Source organism: Protopterus annectens, chromosome 4.part0, assembly GCF_019279795.1.
Source record: "Protopterus annectens isolate FY-2018-M chromosome 4.part0, PAN1.0, whole genome shotgun sequence".
NCBI classification, from domain to species: domain Eukaryota; kingdom Metazoa; phylum Chordata; order Ceratodontiformes; family Protopteridae; genus Protopterus; species Protopterus annectens.
In genome coordinates, this window is record NC_056733.1 from 859,982,916 (window position 1) to 859,999,466 (window position 16,551).

The 16,551-nt window shown below is 37.3% G+C and overlaps 1 protein-coding gene across 1 annotated transcript in view; it reads right to left on the reverse strand.

Moving 5' to 3' along the window:
- Positions 1 to 16,551, reverse strand: part of LOC122800356 (guanylate-binding protein 1-like) — a 697,264-nt gene that overhangs the window by 585,583 nt on the left and 95,130 nt on the right. The window contains exon 4 of the mRNA XM_044069806.1: positions 15,325 to 15,434. Within this exon, the coding sequence (XP_043925741.1) occupies positions 15,325 to 15,434 (110 nt within the window). The remainder of the gene's footprint in view (positions 1 to 15,324; positions 15,435 to 16,551) is intronic.

Here is a 16,551-nt window from a genome sequence, read left to right on the forward strand (position 1 = left end):
TTCCTATCAATGACTGATGTAGTACTGGCAAAGAGAAAGGAATGGGAGATCCTACGTGAAAGACCAGCACTTGTAGAGTTTTTAGTAGAATCCAGAACAGAAGCTACTGTTAAAAAGGAATAATCAGTAGGACATATAAAATATTTCAGGAAAACTATAGGAATCAATCAGAGGAGGTTAGAAAAGATTGGGAAGACAGACTGGCTAAGCAATTCACAAATAAACAATGGGGGGTATATGTATGGCTCCCAGACATGCAACAGAGTCAAGATCAAGAAGATTTAGAATCTTTGCTTGGAAGTGTTCCCATAAGTATTGTTATACCTCAAGCAGACTACAAATAATTTTTCCTCAAGTAGATTGCAAATGTTGGAGGTATGATGGGGAAGAAAGAGGTAACTGGGAACAACTGAGAGTGTAGAAAAAAGCCACCACCACACGAACTCCAAGGCAGTAATGTCCACTGATAATAAATAAACAATATCAAGACTTTCATTCAATGGACAAGATTTATTTTCAAAGCTTGAAGTGCGAAACTTTACATGCACTTTTCGTCAGGGCTCCTGCCCCAACTTCATCAGAAAAACAAGACGCCACTAACTAGAACGCTTTAATATAAGCAATTAAAACATCATTAATTAATCAATATAAATATAAATGGAGCTATTAAGACTGTTAAAACATTTAAAGCAACACCAAAAATTTTTAAAACAACACCAAAAATACACGCTCATATAAATCATTCTATTAAGCTATTTATGATGTTTGTGAAATTTCCAAAGTTTAAATATATTAAAAATATTAAACATATACATAAATTAATTCATTGATTGTTGGTAATGTTGTGCTACTATTATCGAAAAGAACTGTCCACCCAATGCTTACAAATGCACTGGTACTCTGAATTTGAACTTTACGTGAACCTTCTGCATTCATATTTATAACCAACAAATGTCGGGTACAACTCCTATCGATTCTACATAATGAAAATGTATAGATTAAATTATACAATACATTTAAGAATTAATGCTTGAGAAATTTTATACTTAAAAGATATTTGTACTAAAAATTAGTTAATTTTATTTAATTTGATTTTAACACCACTGAAACGCTTATGTCCATATAGTCCAATCTACCTTACTTCACGGGATATACAACATGCCTTCAGGGAATGTACATTCAGAAAAAGTGTGTGTTCAGAAAAAATGTGTGTGTGTTGATTATGCGTCAACAAATAGTCTTGGCACTTCATGTTTAAAATAGTAATTAAAATGGTAATTAAACCCCTTTAACTTAAAACCTAAACTGAATTCATATTCTACCTATCTAACTATAAATTATTTATTAATTATTTTAAATGGAGTTAATAAAATTCAAGTATATATATATAAATAAATATTTATATATTATAAAAACTATCCTTTACAAAATAAACTTAAAATTCCATTGTTTAATTTATTTTGTATTTTGTCCTATTTTGTTCCAAACATTTAATCATTAATTAATAAATAATAAATATTAAATATAAAAGATTAAATGCTGATCATTAAATATTAACTGTCAAACACTACATCATCTCTCTAAATTTTTAAGTCTTAAGATACATTTAAGGGAACACATTTCATTTATACCTGGGAACCTACAAGCGTTAGTTCTCAATTGCCAGAGAAGTTCTTTTCTTTCCAGTTCCAAACTCTCGTTCCCCCCTCTACCATCAGAAACAAATTGATCTATTACTCTAAATTTGAAATTGTGACCTGGGAACTCAGAAGCATGCCTGGCCAAAGCGTTTTCCATTCTTTTGGCATTAATATTATAAACATGTTATTTCACTCTGTCCACTAACTTCCTATCTGTCTTTCCTATGTAGAACGCTTGGCATTGCACGCAGTTAGCTAAATAAATTACCTGTTTACTGTTACAATTGTATTTTGATGCTGAACGATAGTGTTTGTTGTTTATTACAAACTTATTACCTTCATCTATAAATTTACAACTGCACACGAGGCATTTGTGCATACCTGCTTTTGTTGTAAATGGGTGACCTCTCCTTTGCAAAATTTTACTTTCAAACATAATAAAAATAGGATAGATTACTTGGACGTTTCTTTAAGGAAAGATTACGAGAAGAAAGCCTATTTGTCCAGAATTTATAGAAAAGAAACTTATTCGAACATGTACCTTCATTTTACCAGCTATCACCCGAGGCATCAGAAAAAATCTGTAGTAAAGGGGCAGCTGGTAAGAGCATCCCGTATGACCTCCATGGAAGGTGAATTTGATGAGGAGTGTGAAATTATACTGAATTTTTTCACACAGAGGGGCTATCCATTTGATTTCTTGAATTAAATACTAATAGAAGTGAAATCTAAGAGAATAGGAGGTACATATGTTCCAATTTTGGGGTTGGAGAGACAATAGGGACATGTAGAAGATGACGCCAACTCAGGTGTTAACACAAGTAGAATGGGGAAACCCGATGTTGATTACGGATGTAATTTTATTTGTACATATAGTTTGGATTCGATGTTAGTATCGAATATTGTGATGAAGAACTGGGAATACTTGTTGAACGATAACTTTTTTAATGAACTTTTACCTAGGAAGCCAAAAATTGTTTTTAGACGGGATAAGAACTTGAAGGAGATTTTGCAAAGGAGAGGTCACCCATTTACAACAAAAGCAGGTATGCACAAATGCCTCATGTGCAGTTGTAAATTTATAGATGAAGGGAATAAGTTTGTAATAAACAACAAACACTATCGTTCAGCATCAAAATACAATTGTAACAGTAAACAGGTAATTTATTTAGCTAACTGCGTGCAATGCCAAGCGTTCTACATAGGAAAGACAGATAGGAAGTTAGTGGACAGAGTGAAAGAACATGTTTATAATATTAATGCCAAGAGAATGGAAAACGCTTTGGCCAGGCACGCTTCTGAGTTCCCAGGTCACAATTTCAAATTTAGAGTAATAGATCAATTTGTTTCTGATGGTAGAGGGGGGAACGAGAGTTTGGAATTGGAAAGAAAAGAACTTCTCTGGCAATTGAGAACTAACGCTTGTAGGTTCCCAGGTATAAATGAAAAGTGTTCCCTTAAATGTATCTTAAGACTTAAAAATTTAGAGAGATGATGTAGTGTTTAACAGTTAATATTTAATGGTCAGCATTTAATCTTTTATATTTAATATTTATTATTTATTAATTAATGATTAAATGTTTGGAACAAAATAGGACAAAATACAAAATAAATTAAACAATGGAATTTTAAGTTTATTTTGTAAAGGATAGTTTTTATAATATATACATATTTATTTATTTATATATATATATATATATATATATATATATATATATATACTTGAATTTTATTAACTCCATTTAAAATAATTAAAAAATAATTTATAGTTAGGTAGAATATGAATTCAGTTTAGGTTTTAAGTTAAAGGGGTTTAATTACCATTTTAATTACTATTTTAAACATGAAGTGCCAAGACTATTTGTTTGTTGACGCATAATCAATGCACACACATTTTTTCTGAACACACACTTTTTCTGAATGTACATTCCCTGAAGGCATGTTGTATATCCCGTGAAGTAAGGTAGATTGGACTATATGGACATAAGCGTTTCAGTGGTGTTAAAATTAAATTAAATAAAATTAACTAATTTTTAGTACAAATATCTTTTAAGTATAAAATTTCTCAAGCATTAATTCTTAAATGTATTGTATAATTTAATCTATAAATTTTCATTATGTAGAATCGATAGGAGTTGTACCCGACATTTGTTGGTTATAAATATGAATGCAGAAGGTTCACATAAAGTTCAAATTCAGAGTACCAGTGCATTTATAAACATTGGGTGGACAGTTCTTTTCGATAATAGTAGCACAACATTACCAACAATCAATGAATTAATTTATGTATATGTTTAATATTTTTAATATATTTAAACTTCGTAAATTTCACAAACATCATAAATAGCTTAATAGAATGATTTATATGAGCGTGTATTTTTGGTGTTGTTTTAAATATTTTTGGTGTTGCTTTAAAAGTTTTAACAGTCTTAATAGCTCCATTTATATTTATATTGATTAATTAATGACGTTTTAATTGCTTATATTAAAGCGTTCTAGTTAGTGGCGTCTTGTTTTTCTCATGAAGTTGGGGCAGGAGCCCTGACGAAAAGTGCATGTAAAGTTTCGCACTTCAAGCTTTGAAAATAAATCTTGTCCGTTGAATGAAAGTCTTGATATTGTTTATTTATTATCAGAGGACATTACTGCCTTGGAGTTCGTGTGGTGGTGGCTTTTTTCTGTGCTCGGGGAAGTTCGTTTTTATATATTTTAACAACTGAGAGTGTAGTTAGTTGGCAAACTTTAAAATTTTACTGGAGAGTACTCCGTCAGAAATACTGGGTAAGCAAACTGATGTAACTAAGGAATTTTGTTTTTTGAGGTGTGACACAGAAGCAGAATTGTCTAGACATAGTAAGGCCTTGCTGAGTTTAATTTTGATGGCTGCCAAAAAGAAATTACTACAAAATGGAAATCAAATTCTAAACTAACCATATTAGAAGTAGTGAATATAGTAACAGAGATAAGAGAACTGAAAGTGGGATCTTTAGAAAAGGGTAGGAGTAAATTACAAAGAAAAAATAGGAATTGTGGAAAATACATGCAGAATAATGTTTTAAAGGAGGAATGAGGTTTAAAGGAAGGCAGGAATTTAATGCACTATGTAATGTCAGATTGACAGTCAATGTATAGAAGATTATAGGTGATATATAATGTTTGCAACTGAAAATGTCAGTATGGTTTGTTTTCATTTATTTAACTGTATGATTGCCTATGTCATAATGATAATTTAATAAAGACATTTCTTGTTAAAAAGAACCATCAAAGCAACACACTATATGAGTTAATGGAAGAGTTTACCTTCTTTATTTATTGTTTTATTTATTTTCCTATGCCTGCATCCTTCCTGCAAGGCCTCTGATAGGACTGATTCAGTCTTTATTCAGTGTTTTTCCCCCCTTACCTGCTTTTTCCCCCAGGATTTTCCTTTTACCTCAAGCCTGTTAATTATTTTTTCTTTTGAATTCAGTAGTGCTGCAGTGACACATACTACAATGCTAGGTTTGGGAGGGCATTATATTCAGTAGTGCTGCAGTGACACTTATGAAAGTGCTATATATGGGAGGTCATTGCATTCAGCAGGGCTACAGTGACACTTACTAAAGTGCTAGGTCTAGGAGGTCATTGCTGCGATGATGTGAGATGCAGTCAACACAGCTAGCTGGAATTTTGTAAATAATTATATATCACTGGTGAATATCAAAATAATTTATACAAGATGCTTGTGTTACAAATGTATTAAAACTGTATGTCATATAAGATGTTTATGTTACAGATGTATTAGAACTGTATGTCATATGTATATTAAACTCCTCTGTACAGATGTTTGTGCTGAAAAGGTATTTGCAAAATGCTGTGTTTAAAATGTGTCCACGGTGAGAACAGAAATGTGCATTCACTATTGTAACTGTTTATATGTATATATCTTAACAGTAGAAACTGGAATACAGGAGGCTAACTTCAGTCCAGCAAACTTTAGGAAAAAATCTGAAATTAAGTTACTTTATAGGTGCGCAATAAAAGAGGCTATCTGACAGGTTTCAATGCAGCTAGAGACACAGAGTCCGTACTAGTAGCTTTCTGTATTGTCTTCAGAGTGAACTAATTACTAGTCTTGAAAGCATGAAGGAATGCGATTGTTTTATGACTTCCACCATCTACCAAAGATGTGAGCAAGCTATTGTCTGTATATTTTTACAGGTAAGTGCTAAGTAATACCAGCTTCAGCAATGGAGGGTTTCACCTGTGAATTAGAAACCAGATGACAAGAAATTATGTCATTCTGCAAGCTATCTCAGCAGTAATATTTTAGATATTATTTTCAGAAGTCTCTGAGTGAGACAGAGCATTCTGTATTTGGTCTTGGACCTGACAATAGGAAGACCCATTCACAACATCTGCCTTGCTCTATTACTAAGTTCTAAAGTTATAGTATAATTCTCTTAGATTCAGTCATGAATATAGTTAAACTTAGTCTAGATATTTTCTTTATTTATTTGAGTCTGTTCTGCAATGTTGCTTTAAATATTTCCTGTGGTTTTGAACTCACATATCACTGTGAATATATATTTAATGTTGTCTTGTTCTTTTATTATTATTAAATGCATTTAAACCTTTTATTGTGGCTGATCTGTGTAGAGATATTTAAGTTTTGAGAGTACTTGCATATTTATTTGGTGACACTGTGTGGGCCACACCTAATAGCTAGCTAACCCTAGCTGATCACGTACCTCCTACCTTCTCCTGCATCCTTTGCACTGTCTCCCAACTCTATTTCTCCATTTTATTTTTCATCTCTACCTAAGAAATTGACTCTCTCAACTTCAAACTAAAATTTTCTAGTAACTCTATCTTTTGCTTTTAAACTACTTAATTATTTCTGTCTCACATTTTATATACCTGTACTGAAGAAATTTGATAGTCTCTGTTTTCACCTTTTGAACTTACTGAAAAGATAGCCTAAATGCCTGTTTTAGTTGCATCTTAAATTCCCTATGTAATTATGAATGCCTGTTTTAGTTGTGTCTTAAATTACCTATGTACTTTGAATGTATTTTTGTTATTATGCATTAGATAGTGGAGCTTTTCTCCTCGGGCCTCCACTGAAAATGGACATGTATCCAGTTGGACTAGCCCGGTTAAATGTAAAATAAAAAATAAATAAATAATAGCCTTGCTCTTGGACAAACTACCATTTGTATTCATTTTAATATTATACAATAAGATTGGACACCTTTTGTTAAGGGCCCTAAAGAAGCTGATAAGGAGTGACTGGTGGCAGTGAAAGCTACCTTGTAGTCTGGGCAGAAGGGGGTATAGCTAATAAACCTGTACCAGCCTTTCCCAGGTGTGTGTGTGTAAATCAAACCTCAAAGATTGTGTGTGTCAGCTACATGGGCAAGGACAAGAAGCACTGGTTGGACAGAGAGGGTGCTGGAGGTCTTGGTTTGGTCATTCAGCTGAGATTTCAACTTTATAGTTGTGCCAGTGGGAAGTCTTATTGGGGATCTGGAGAAGGAGGGAGAAACCAGCCCCAGACTGACTATGGTCTCTGTGTGCTCTTAAGGGAAATTCAACTTGATGCAGAGAGCTGTGTGTGTACTTGTCATCCTCCCAGTAAACATCCCTCACTGTTGCCAGTGGTGAGGATTGAGGCTCGTTGATTACTAGTCCAGTGGAGGGTCATCACATTTGGTTTGCAGTGGTGGGATCACCACATTACATACTGGGATTCAGTGGTGTGGATATTGAACTCCTGTAGCCTGTAAACAGTGGTCACTAAAGAAGGTATTTGTACTCTCAAGCAGCCACTTGGTAAACATTCAGAGTTTCATATCACAATAGCTTTATGTCTTTTTTTGTTAGCTTAGCTAGTCAGGGAAAGCAGGCACGGATGTCAGCAGAGGAGTATGGCAAGCTGGCAAGGAGCCAGTTAGCTGAGATGTGCCAAGCCAAAGGACTGGGACTGGTGCATGCCAACCGGACTAAAGCGGAAATGGTTGCAACCTTAGCCACAGCTGCATCACAGACCAGCAACCAGGAGGAAACCTGGCTGGCCTTGGGGATGTACATCTCTCAAAAAATGGACAGTTCAACTTTACCTCAGAGGATTTAAAAATCCATCTGGAATTAAAGAGACTTGAACTGGAGGCCAAACATTTGGAATTGGAATCAGCAGAGAGACTGAGACGTCTGGAAGCTGAAGAAAGTGAGAGGCAGAGGCAACATGAAAAGAGATGCTGACTCTTTGCCAGGGTCATGGAGGTAATGGGGAAGGGAAGGAATAACTGAACCCTAGAAGGAGTAAAGGTCAGTAAATTTCTTCCACAATTTACATAGGGTGTTAATTTTTATAGTTTTATTCATATGCTTGAAAGAGTTTATAAACAGTATATTGTTGACCAAGGGCTCTGGGTACAGTTTTTGATCCCCTTACTCCATGGTAAAGCTTTAGCTGCTGTTTCTAAATTCTGATTCTGATTGCTTAAATTATAATACAGTTAAAATTAACACCTGAAGCTTATAGAAAAAAGTTTTGTGAGGATAGATGCAAGGCAGATGAAACTGTGTGTGTAATTATGTTGCTGAGTTAAGCACTTATTTTCATAGGTGGGTGAGTGGGTGTCAGGCCAGCACATTTGAAGGGATAGCAGATGTTTTGGTGAGGAAATAAGCCCTTAGCACTTTGCCTAAGGACATGAGAATTTGGTTGGCAGATAGGCAATGCAACACCACAGATGAGCTGGGAAAAAAGGAGACCTATAGCTAGCAAGCAGGGCATCAGTGCACTGGAAAAGGATACCCAGTGCTGCACATGGGTTTACGGGAACCCATGGTGGGCAGACTAAACTACCGCAGCAGAGTCCGCCAGTATCAGGGAAAGCCACTAGTTCAGGTACACAGCCAGGATGAATGGTTAAATGTTTTAAATTTAGCCAGAGGGCCATGTAGTATATAGATGTCAATGGAGGCAAGGAGGGGAACAAAAGGTAGGGGAGCCAGCAAGTGGGAATGACAGAATGCCAGCAGTAAGTGGTCTGGAGACAACAAGGTTACCAAACTGCCACATGAGGTTATATCCTATCTTAATAGATGGGAAACTGCTAAGAGAGGCACAGCCTCTGACCTAACCATTGGAAAGCCTACAATGGTTAAAGAGGAGCACTACTTGCTTGGGCAATCTACTCCAATCAGATCTTTAGGAGGGACCCCATTCCAAATACCACTGGCTAGGGTCACCTTGACTGGGAGGGTGGAAAAGGAAGCAAGCAAGTAGGTGTGTTTGAAGATATCCCTGTAGATGTCCTGATAGAAAACAATTTGATAATGCAGTACCTTGTGTGCATGCAGTAATATGCTGTCAAGCTTGGAGACAAGCATGTGGGTCTGGTAGCCTGGGTGGGACCCACCAGACAACACACTTGAAGCCAGGACTGATGAGGTGATTACTTCAGAGACAGAGCAACCCTGTAGCAATGAGACTGAAGGTGAGCCACGGCTGCTAGTGGGTACTTATGATCCCTTGGACAGGATGACTGCAAGGGTAGAGATGAGTAGTAGTAGTAGTAGTACCCAGGCTGACAGTGAGGCACCACTGTCAAAGGACACCAGACGTCCTGTGGAAGGGGAGTTTGGAAGGGTTACAAAGACAGAACTGAGACAGACTCAGCTCTCAGATCCTACATTGCAAGGCTTGAGGGAGGTAGCCAGGGAGGTGCGTGATTCTCAAGGAAAATGGGAATCTGTGTATTGGGACAAAGGGTTACTGTACACAGAGTGGACCTCTGAGGGAGGGCTAGAGGGTGAGATAATACAGCAGTTGGTAGTCCCCAGAGCCTATCATCTGGCACTTCTAGCCATAGCCCATGAAATTCCCTTTGCAGAACATATGGGCATAATGCATACAAAGAGATATATTATGCAGAACTTTTATTGGCCTGGGATTTCCAGGGATGTAACAGGGTACTGCAGGACCTGTGAGCAGTGCCAAAAAGTAGACAAGGGAGGAGACAAGGTCAAAGTTCCTATGATGGCTTTGCTTGTGACTGAGGAGCCATTTCAGAGAGTAGCTATGGATATTGTGGGGTCTCTGAGTATCCCAAGTTTCACAGAGAACAGGTATATCATAGTGGTAGTAGACTATGTTACCACATACCCTGAGGCACTGTCTCTGTCCACCACTGATGCTTTGTTAGACATTTGTAGCATGGTACATTTCCCAAAAGAAATGCTGACTGACAGAGGTGCCAATTTCAAGTCAGACTTGCTGGCTTGTCTGTGGAAGCACTGTGAGGTGAAGCACCTAAAGACCACCCCCTACCACCCCCAGACTAATGGTCTTATGGAGAGGTTAGACTCTACACTAAAGACCATGCTACTGGCATTTGAGACCAGTTTAAGAGGGAGTGGGAGAAATAATTGCCCCATGCGTTTGCTTACAGAGAGGTGCACCAGAAATCCACAGGTTTCTCACCTTTTGATTTGCTGTATGGGCATAGGGTGAGGAGATCTCTAGATATGATTCGCGATGAGTGGGAGGGTGAGTGTGAATCCCATAAAGAACCTGTTGTGGCATATCCTAAACTTCAGGACAAGGCTCAGGGAACTCATGGGCTTGGCCCAGGATAACTTGGCAGAAGCCCAACAGCAGAAAATGGTCTGGTATGACAGGAATGCTCAAACTAGAGATTATGATGTGGGGCAGCAGGTTATGTTTTTCATTCCTGTCAGATACAACAAGCTGCAGGCAGCTTGGGAGGGGACCCCTTATTTATTTAATTACATTTGTTTACTGGGTAATGTCCATGGACAAGAAGTCCTTTTTCAGTGGAGACCCGAGGAGAAAAGCTCCAATGAGCATAGTTATACAATAGCATACACTGAGTCAGGTATACAAGGTGATACAGTTATTATATAATAAAACAGTAAAAAAAAACAGTACAAAAGTGGAAAGACAATAGTGAATAGCATACAATATAATTACAAGTCAGTGCAAGTGTAGATAAGATATAAACATTTACCTTAGTACATTTTTTTTTAAAGAAGGACCTGCATGACAGGATTTAGAAAAGTTATGGCCAAAATAGCAGAAATGGGGGTGAGAGTGGGGGGAAGGTTACCACTTTAAGGTTACCCTTAAAGTAGTAAGGAAGGTCAGTGCTGTTAACAACATTGTAGAGCTACTAGGCAGGGGGCAGGGGCACAAACAGTACCATGTTAACACCATGAAATGTTACCATGATATGGGGGCACCTGTGCTAAGTATTTGCAGTAGGAGGCAAAAGGAGTCTGAGGGTGATCTATGGCTACAGGGAGCCAGCCAGCAAAATCCCAAGTTACTATGCTGGATCCTAGGGTTGCAGGTATATGATATTATAGGGTCTATATTATAAAACCAACATGTAAGAATGTCAAATCCTATATGTTCGACACGAAAATGTCAAGCTACAACGAACTCAAAGGGCAAAATCACAGATTTCTTTCCAAGGGAAAGAAATTGGTTTGCCAAACAGCAACGACACACAAAGAACAACATATTTAAGTGGGGGGCTTTGCCTCCCACACCCCCTAACTAAATATTCTAACTCCAAGACTGCACTACAGTCGGGGAAATGGCAGGTGTAACAGAACGGCCAACCGATTTCTTTCCCTCAGAAAGAAATCTGTGATTTCACCGTTCGAGTATGTTGTAGTTCAACATTTTCATGTTGAACATATGGAATTCAACATTCTTGCATGTCAATTTTATAATATAGACCCGATGTGACAGTGCAGCACTATACCGGGGTCAGCAATGCCAAGACAGCTGGAATCTCAAGACAGGGTATGGGGTAATGTATTCCCAGATAGGTTCATCCCTCTCAAGCAATGTTTATCAAGGGTCACTTGAAAAACTAGCTTTAGTCTTCAAATTGGGGAAGAAGTGTGACTAAAGGAGATACTGCTAGCACAGCTAGCTGGAATTTTGTAAATAATTATATGTCATTGAGGAATATCAAAATGATTTATACAAGATGCTTGTGTTACAAATATATTAGAACTCTATGTCATATAAGATGCGTGTGTTACAAATGTATTAGAACTGTGTCATGTGCATATCAAACTGCTCTCTACAGATGTTTGTGTAGAAAAGGTATTTGCAAAGTGTTGTGTTTAAAATGTATCCACAGTAGGCCCTAGTGTAAGAAAACAGAAATGTACATGCACTAATGTAACTGTTTAAATGTATATATTTTAACAGTGGAAACTGGAATACAGGAGGTTAACTTCAGTCCAGCAAACTTTAGAAAAATATTTGAAATTAAATTACTTTATAGACTATGCAATAAAAGAGGCTAGTTGACAAGTTTCAATGCAGCTAGAGACTTGGCATCTGTACTAGAAACCTTTCTGTATTATCTTTGGGGTTAACTAATTACTAGTCTTGAAAGCATGAAGGAATGCAATTGTTTTATGACTTCTAGCATCTGCCAAAGATCTGAGCAAGCCCTTGTCTGTATAGTTTTACAGGTAAGTGCTAAGTAATGCCAGCTTTAGCAATGGGGTTTCACCTGGGAACTAGAAGTCATATGACAAGAAATTGTCATTTTGCAAGCTGTTCCAGCAGTAATAGTTTAGATATTATTTTAAGAAGTCTTTGAGTGAGACAGAGAATTTGGTATTTGGTCTTGGACCTGACAACAAGAAGGCCCATTCACCACATCCGCCTTGCACTATTAGTAAGTTTTTAAGTTACATTATAATTCTCTTAGATTCAGTCAGGAATATAGTGAAGCTTAGTTTAGATATTTTTCCTTATTTATTTGAGACTGTCCTGCAATGTTGTTTTAAATATTTCCTGTGGTTTTAAATTCTGATGTCACTGTGAATATACATTTAATATTGTCGTGTTCTTTCATTGTTTATTATTAAATCCACTTTTCATTGTGGATGATCTGTGTAGAGATATTTATGTTTTGAGAGTACTTGCATATTTATTTGGTGACACTGTGTGGGCCACTCCTAAGAGCCTTGCTCTTGGTCAAACTACCATTTTTATTAATAGTAATTATTACAAAGTAAGACTGAACACCCCTTTGTTAAGGGCCCTAAAGTAGCTGATAAGGAGTGACTGGTGGCAGTGAAAACTACGTTATAGTCTGGGCAGAAGGGGACATAGCTAGTAAACCTCTGCCAGCCTTTCCCAGGTGTGTGTGTGTGTGTGTGTGTGTGTGTGTGTGTGTGTGTGTGTGTGTGTGTGTGTGTGAATCAAACCTAAAAGAGTGTGTATGTCAGCTACTTGGGCAGGAACACAAAGCACTGACTGGACAGAGAGGGTGCTGGAGTTCTTGGCTTGGTCACTCAGCTGACATCCCAACTCTATAGCTGTGCCAATGGGAAGTGATATTGGGGATCTGGAGAAAGAGGGAGAAACCAGCACAGGATTGACTGTGGTCTCTGTGTGACCTTAAGGTTAACTGCACTGGATACAGAGAGCTGCATCTGGAAATACTGTGTGTGTGTGTGTGTGTGTGTGTGTGTGTGTGTGTGTGTGTGTGTGTGTGTGTGTGTGTGTGTGTGTGTGTGTACTTGTCATCCTCCCAGTGAACGTCCCCCACTGTCAGTGGTGAGGATTGAGGCTCCTTGATTACTGGTCCAGTGGAGGGTCATCACAATTACATTCAGCAGCGCTGCAGTGACACTAAAGTACTAGGTTTGGGAGGTCATTGAACTCAACAGTGCTGCAGTGACACTTACTAACGTGCTAGATTTGAGTGGTCATTGCATTCAGTAGCACTGCATTGACACTTACTAAAGTGCTAGGTTTGGGAGGTCATTGCATTCAGTATCATTATCCAAAGATCCAAGTAACACATTCCCTGTCAGAAACACATGTAAACTGTTTTAAAGTAACTCTGTACTTACTAACGGGGTATTTTCAAAGCCAGGTTTGATATACACACATTATGTGTAAATCAAACACAGATTTGAATATTCAAATGCTTTAAGGAGTGAAAACAGTACCTATAAATGATTTTTTAATGGGGAGCTCATACAATTTGAAAAGCACATTTGAATAATCAGATGCTTTAAGGACTGAAAACAAGGTCAGTAAATGTTTGTTTTTTATGTACAGCTCATGTCAGCAGGCATTAAGTAAATACTTCAGTACCGACCTGCACTGACATATAGAGGAGGCTGACTGCTGCAGAATTCTGGCCAGATCACCTCCTTTTAGGTTCCAAGAAGCCAATATGCTATTCATGATTTAATGCTAAAATGACCCCCCCCAAAAAAAAACTAAAGATCTCAACTTTCAGAACAATGTATCCATTTCTAGGAGGAAATTACTTGGGGTACTACATTTGACCATATGCATATGAGACACTGGAAGATTGTTGCTACATTTCCTAATTCAGTATGGAAGTCTATGGTGAGACCAGTCATAAACAATGATACAGCTTTTTGTGTTTGTGTGATAAAATGATTAACAGTCAGAGAGACCATAAATGCAGTTAAAACAAAAGAATACACAGGGTTATGAAACATCATCATTATCATCATTATTAACCCCCATTTTCCCATCTTTCTATATGGGGTTGAGGTGTCATGTCAACTGTTGTCATCTCTTTTGATTCAATGCCCCTCTCCTGCCTTCTTTGACACTCATGTCTGACTGTCACAGATCTTCCACACAATCTATACACCTCTGTGCTGGATACCCTTGTTTCCTCTTTCATTCTTCTTATCAGTCCCAAATCTTCTACACCAGATTCTCTTTTGCTTTTCTGCACATGTGAGCAAACCACAGTAATCTGTTCTCTTTGACCTTTTCTGCAATTGGCTCTACTTTGGCTTCTGCTCTTATGTACTAATTTCTTCATCTGTCCCACATTGTGCATCCTACCACCCTTCTCAGGCACTTCATCTCCATCACATCTAGCTTCCTCAACTGCTCTGCCTTTACTGACCAAGTTTCTGTACCATATAGTAGTACTAGTTGCACCACTGTTTTATACACCTTACTTTTCAGCTTATTTGGAATTCTTCTGTCACACACTACCCCTGACACTCTAGGCAGTTGTCTACAGCCCCTTTTTTTCTTACTTTGACCTCTTCATTCAGACTTCTCTTCTCCTGAACCACCCTTCCCAGATACCTGAAGTTGCTAACCTGTTCCACTATCTTACCTTCTATATCAATTTTCAGCTTCTTCGGATTTCCCCAGTTTGTTGCCATTACCACTGTCCTGTCTGTGCTGAGTTTTATCCCATGTGCACATAGTTTTGCATTCCATTCCCCTATCCTTTGCTGAAGTTCTTCCTCAGAGTCTGCCTTTAATGCCACATGGTCTGCACACAACAACTTTGTTGAACTGCCCCCTCCAGCCTGTTTGTTAATGTAGTCTATCACCGGTATTAACAGCAGTGGGCTCAGAGCTGAACCCTGATGTACACCCACTCAATATAGGAACCCATCTGTGAGACTGAACACTGTGATGATGTTGATGATGATGATGATGATGATGATGATGATGATGATGGTGACAGTGTTGGGTTACTGTGAATGAATGGGTCTGACTATTGCAAGGCTCCCCTTTGGGAACTGGCTGATCATTTCAGTGCTGCAAATATCTATGTTCCTTTGTAGATTTGTTTTAATGTAGACAACAGAAATGAAGATAAGAACAGATTTTTAAGGATACTGTAGATCAGACAGCGCATGTTGATCGATATTACTCATGCTGTTGTACACGAACAAACTACTCATGAGAACTGCTAATGCAAACAGCCATTTATCATTGTTCTCATCCCCCTGAAAAGGAAATAAAAACATTAAATCGGTCATTACTGTATATAACCTTCTAACAATTAATTAGAAATGTTGTATTTGCTTGTATATCTAAATGTTCGCATTCATAAAAAACACAAAATAGACAACTTCTGCAAGTTATCAACCTGGACTATTTTAGCATACACAAGTGTACATGAAACAACACCTATTTCAGCAGATAGTGCACCCACCTCTAAAGACAGAAGTTCAGAGATAGCTCAGTATTACTTCTGCTTAACTGAAATAGCCTGAATAGAGCTGTACATTAGCCATGCAAGAGATTTCTTCGCACTGGTATCCTAACACTTTCTGCTCTCAATTTTGTGAAAATGAGAAATGAGCTACCTAGAACATGTACTTAACATGCAGGAGGGGTCTAAAATCAAACACAGCGCTTGCATACAGATATTATTACATATCTTAATGAAAATAACAGAAACACAAAAATAAACTAACCCACATCTGAGTCTACAGAAGATGGATATTGGTGAAACATAATTAGTAAATAAATAGAATGTAAGTGCTTAACAGAAGTCCTAAAGTGTCTAGTGTAAAAGAAAAACACAGCAAAAGAACAGAAATGATAAAATAGAAGGGAGTCAAAGAGCAAAATCACATATGTTTAAAAACTGCTGCTCACTTTGGAACTGGCCTTATTAAATGTATAACAGCATCGGTTAAGCATTTCAAATGTTACATTTTTTTCATGCTCATGTAATTTTATTGCTGGATAAAATAACACTGATCAACCAAATTATTATTTTTTTATTAAATACAGCCAAACAACTTAAGTAATGAAACAAAAGAACAAAAGAAAAGTAGTGATATTCTAGGATGGTGACAGCAGTGTAAGCAGCTAAAAACAGAGCTCTGGGCAGAGAACAATTTAAAACCGCAAACACCTGCAAACTATTGTAACTTGTCAACAGACACTGCTAACTCAATTGTCTGTGTAATATGCTAATAAATACATCAAAAACTAAGTATATGAGATTTGGTATACATAAATTAAAAGGAAAAGATTTAGTATAGCACACAGTGATTGAAACTGTAGACTTATTTAAGGACCTGGGCATATGGGTACATCCAGGTATGAGTT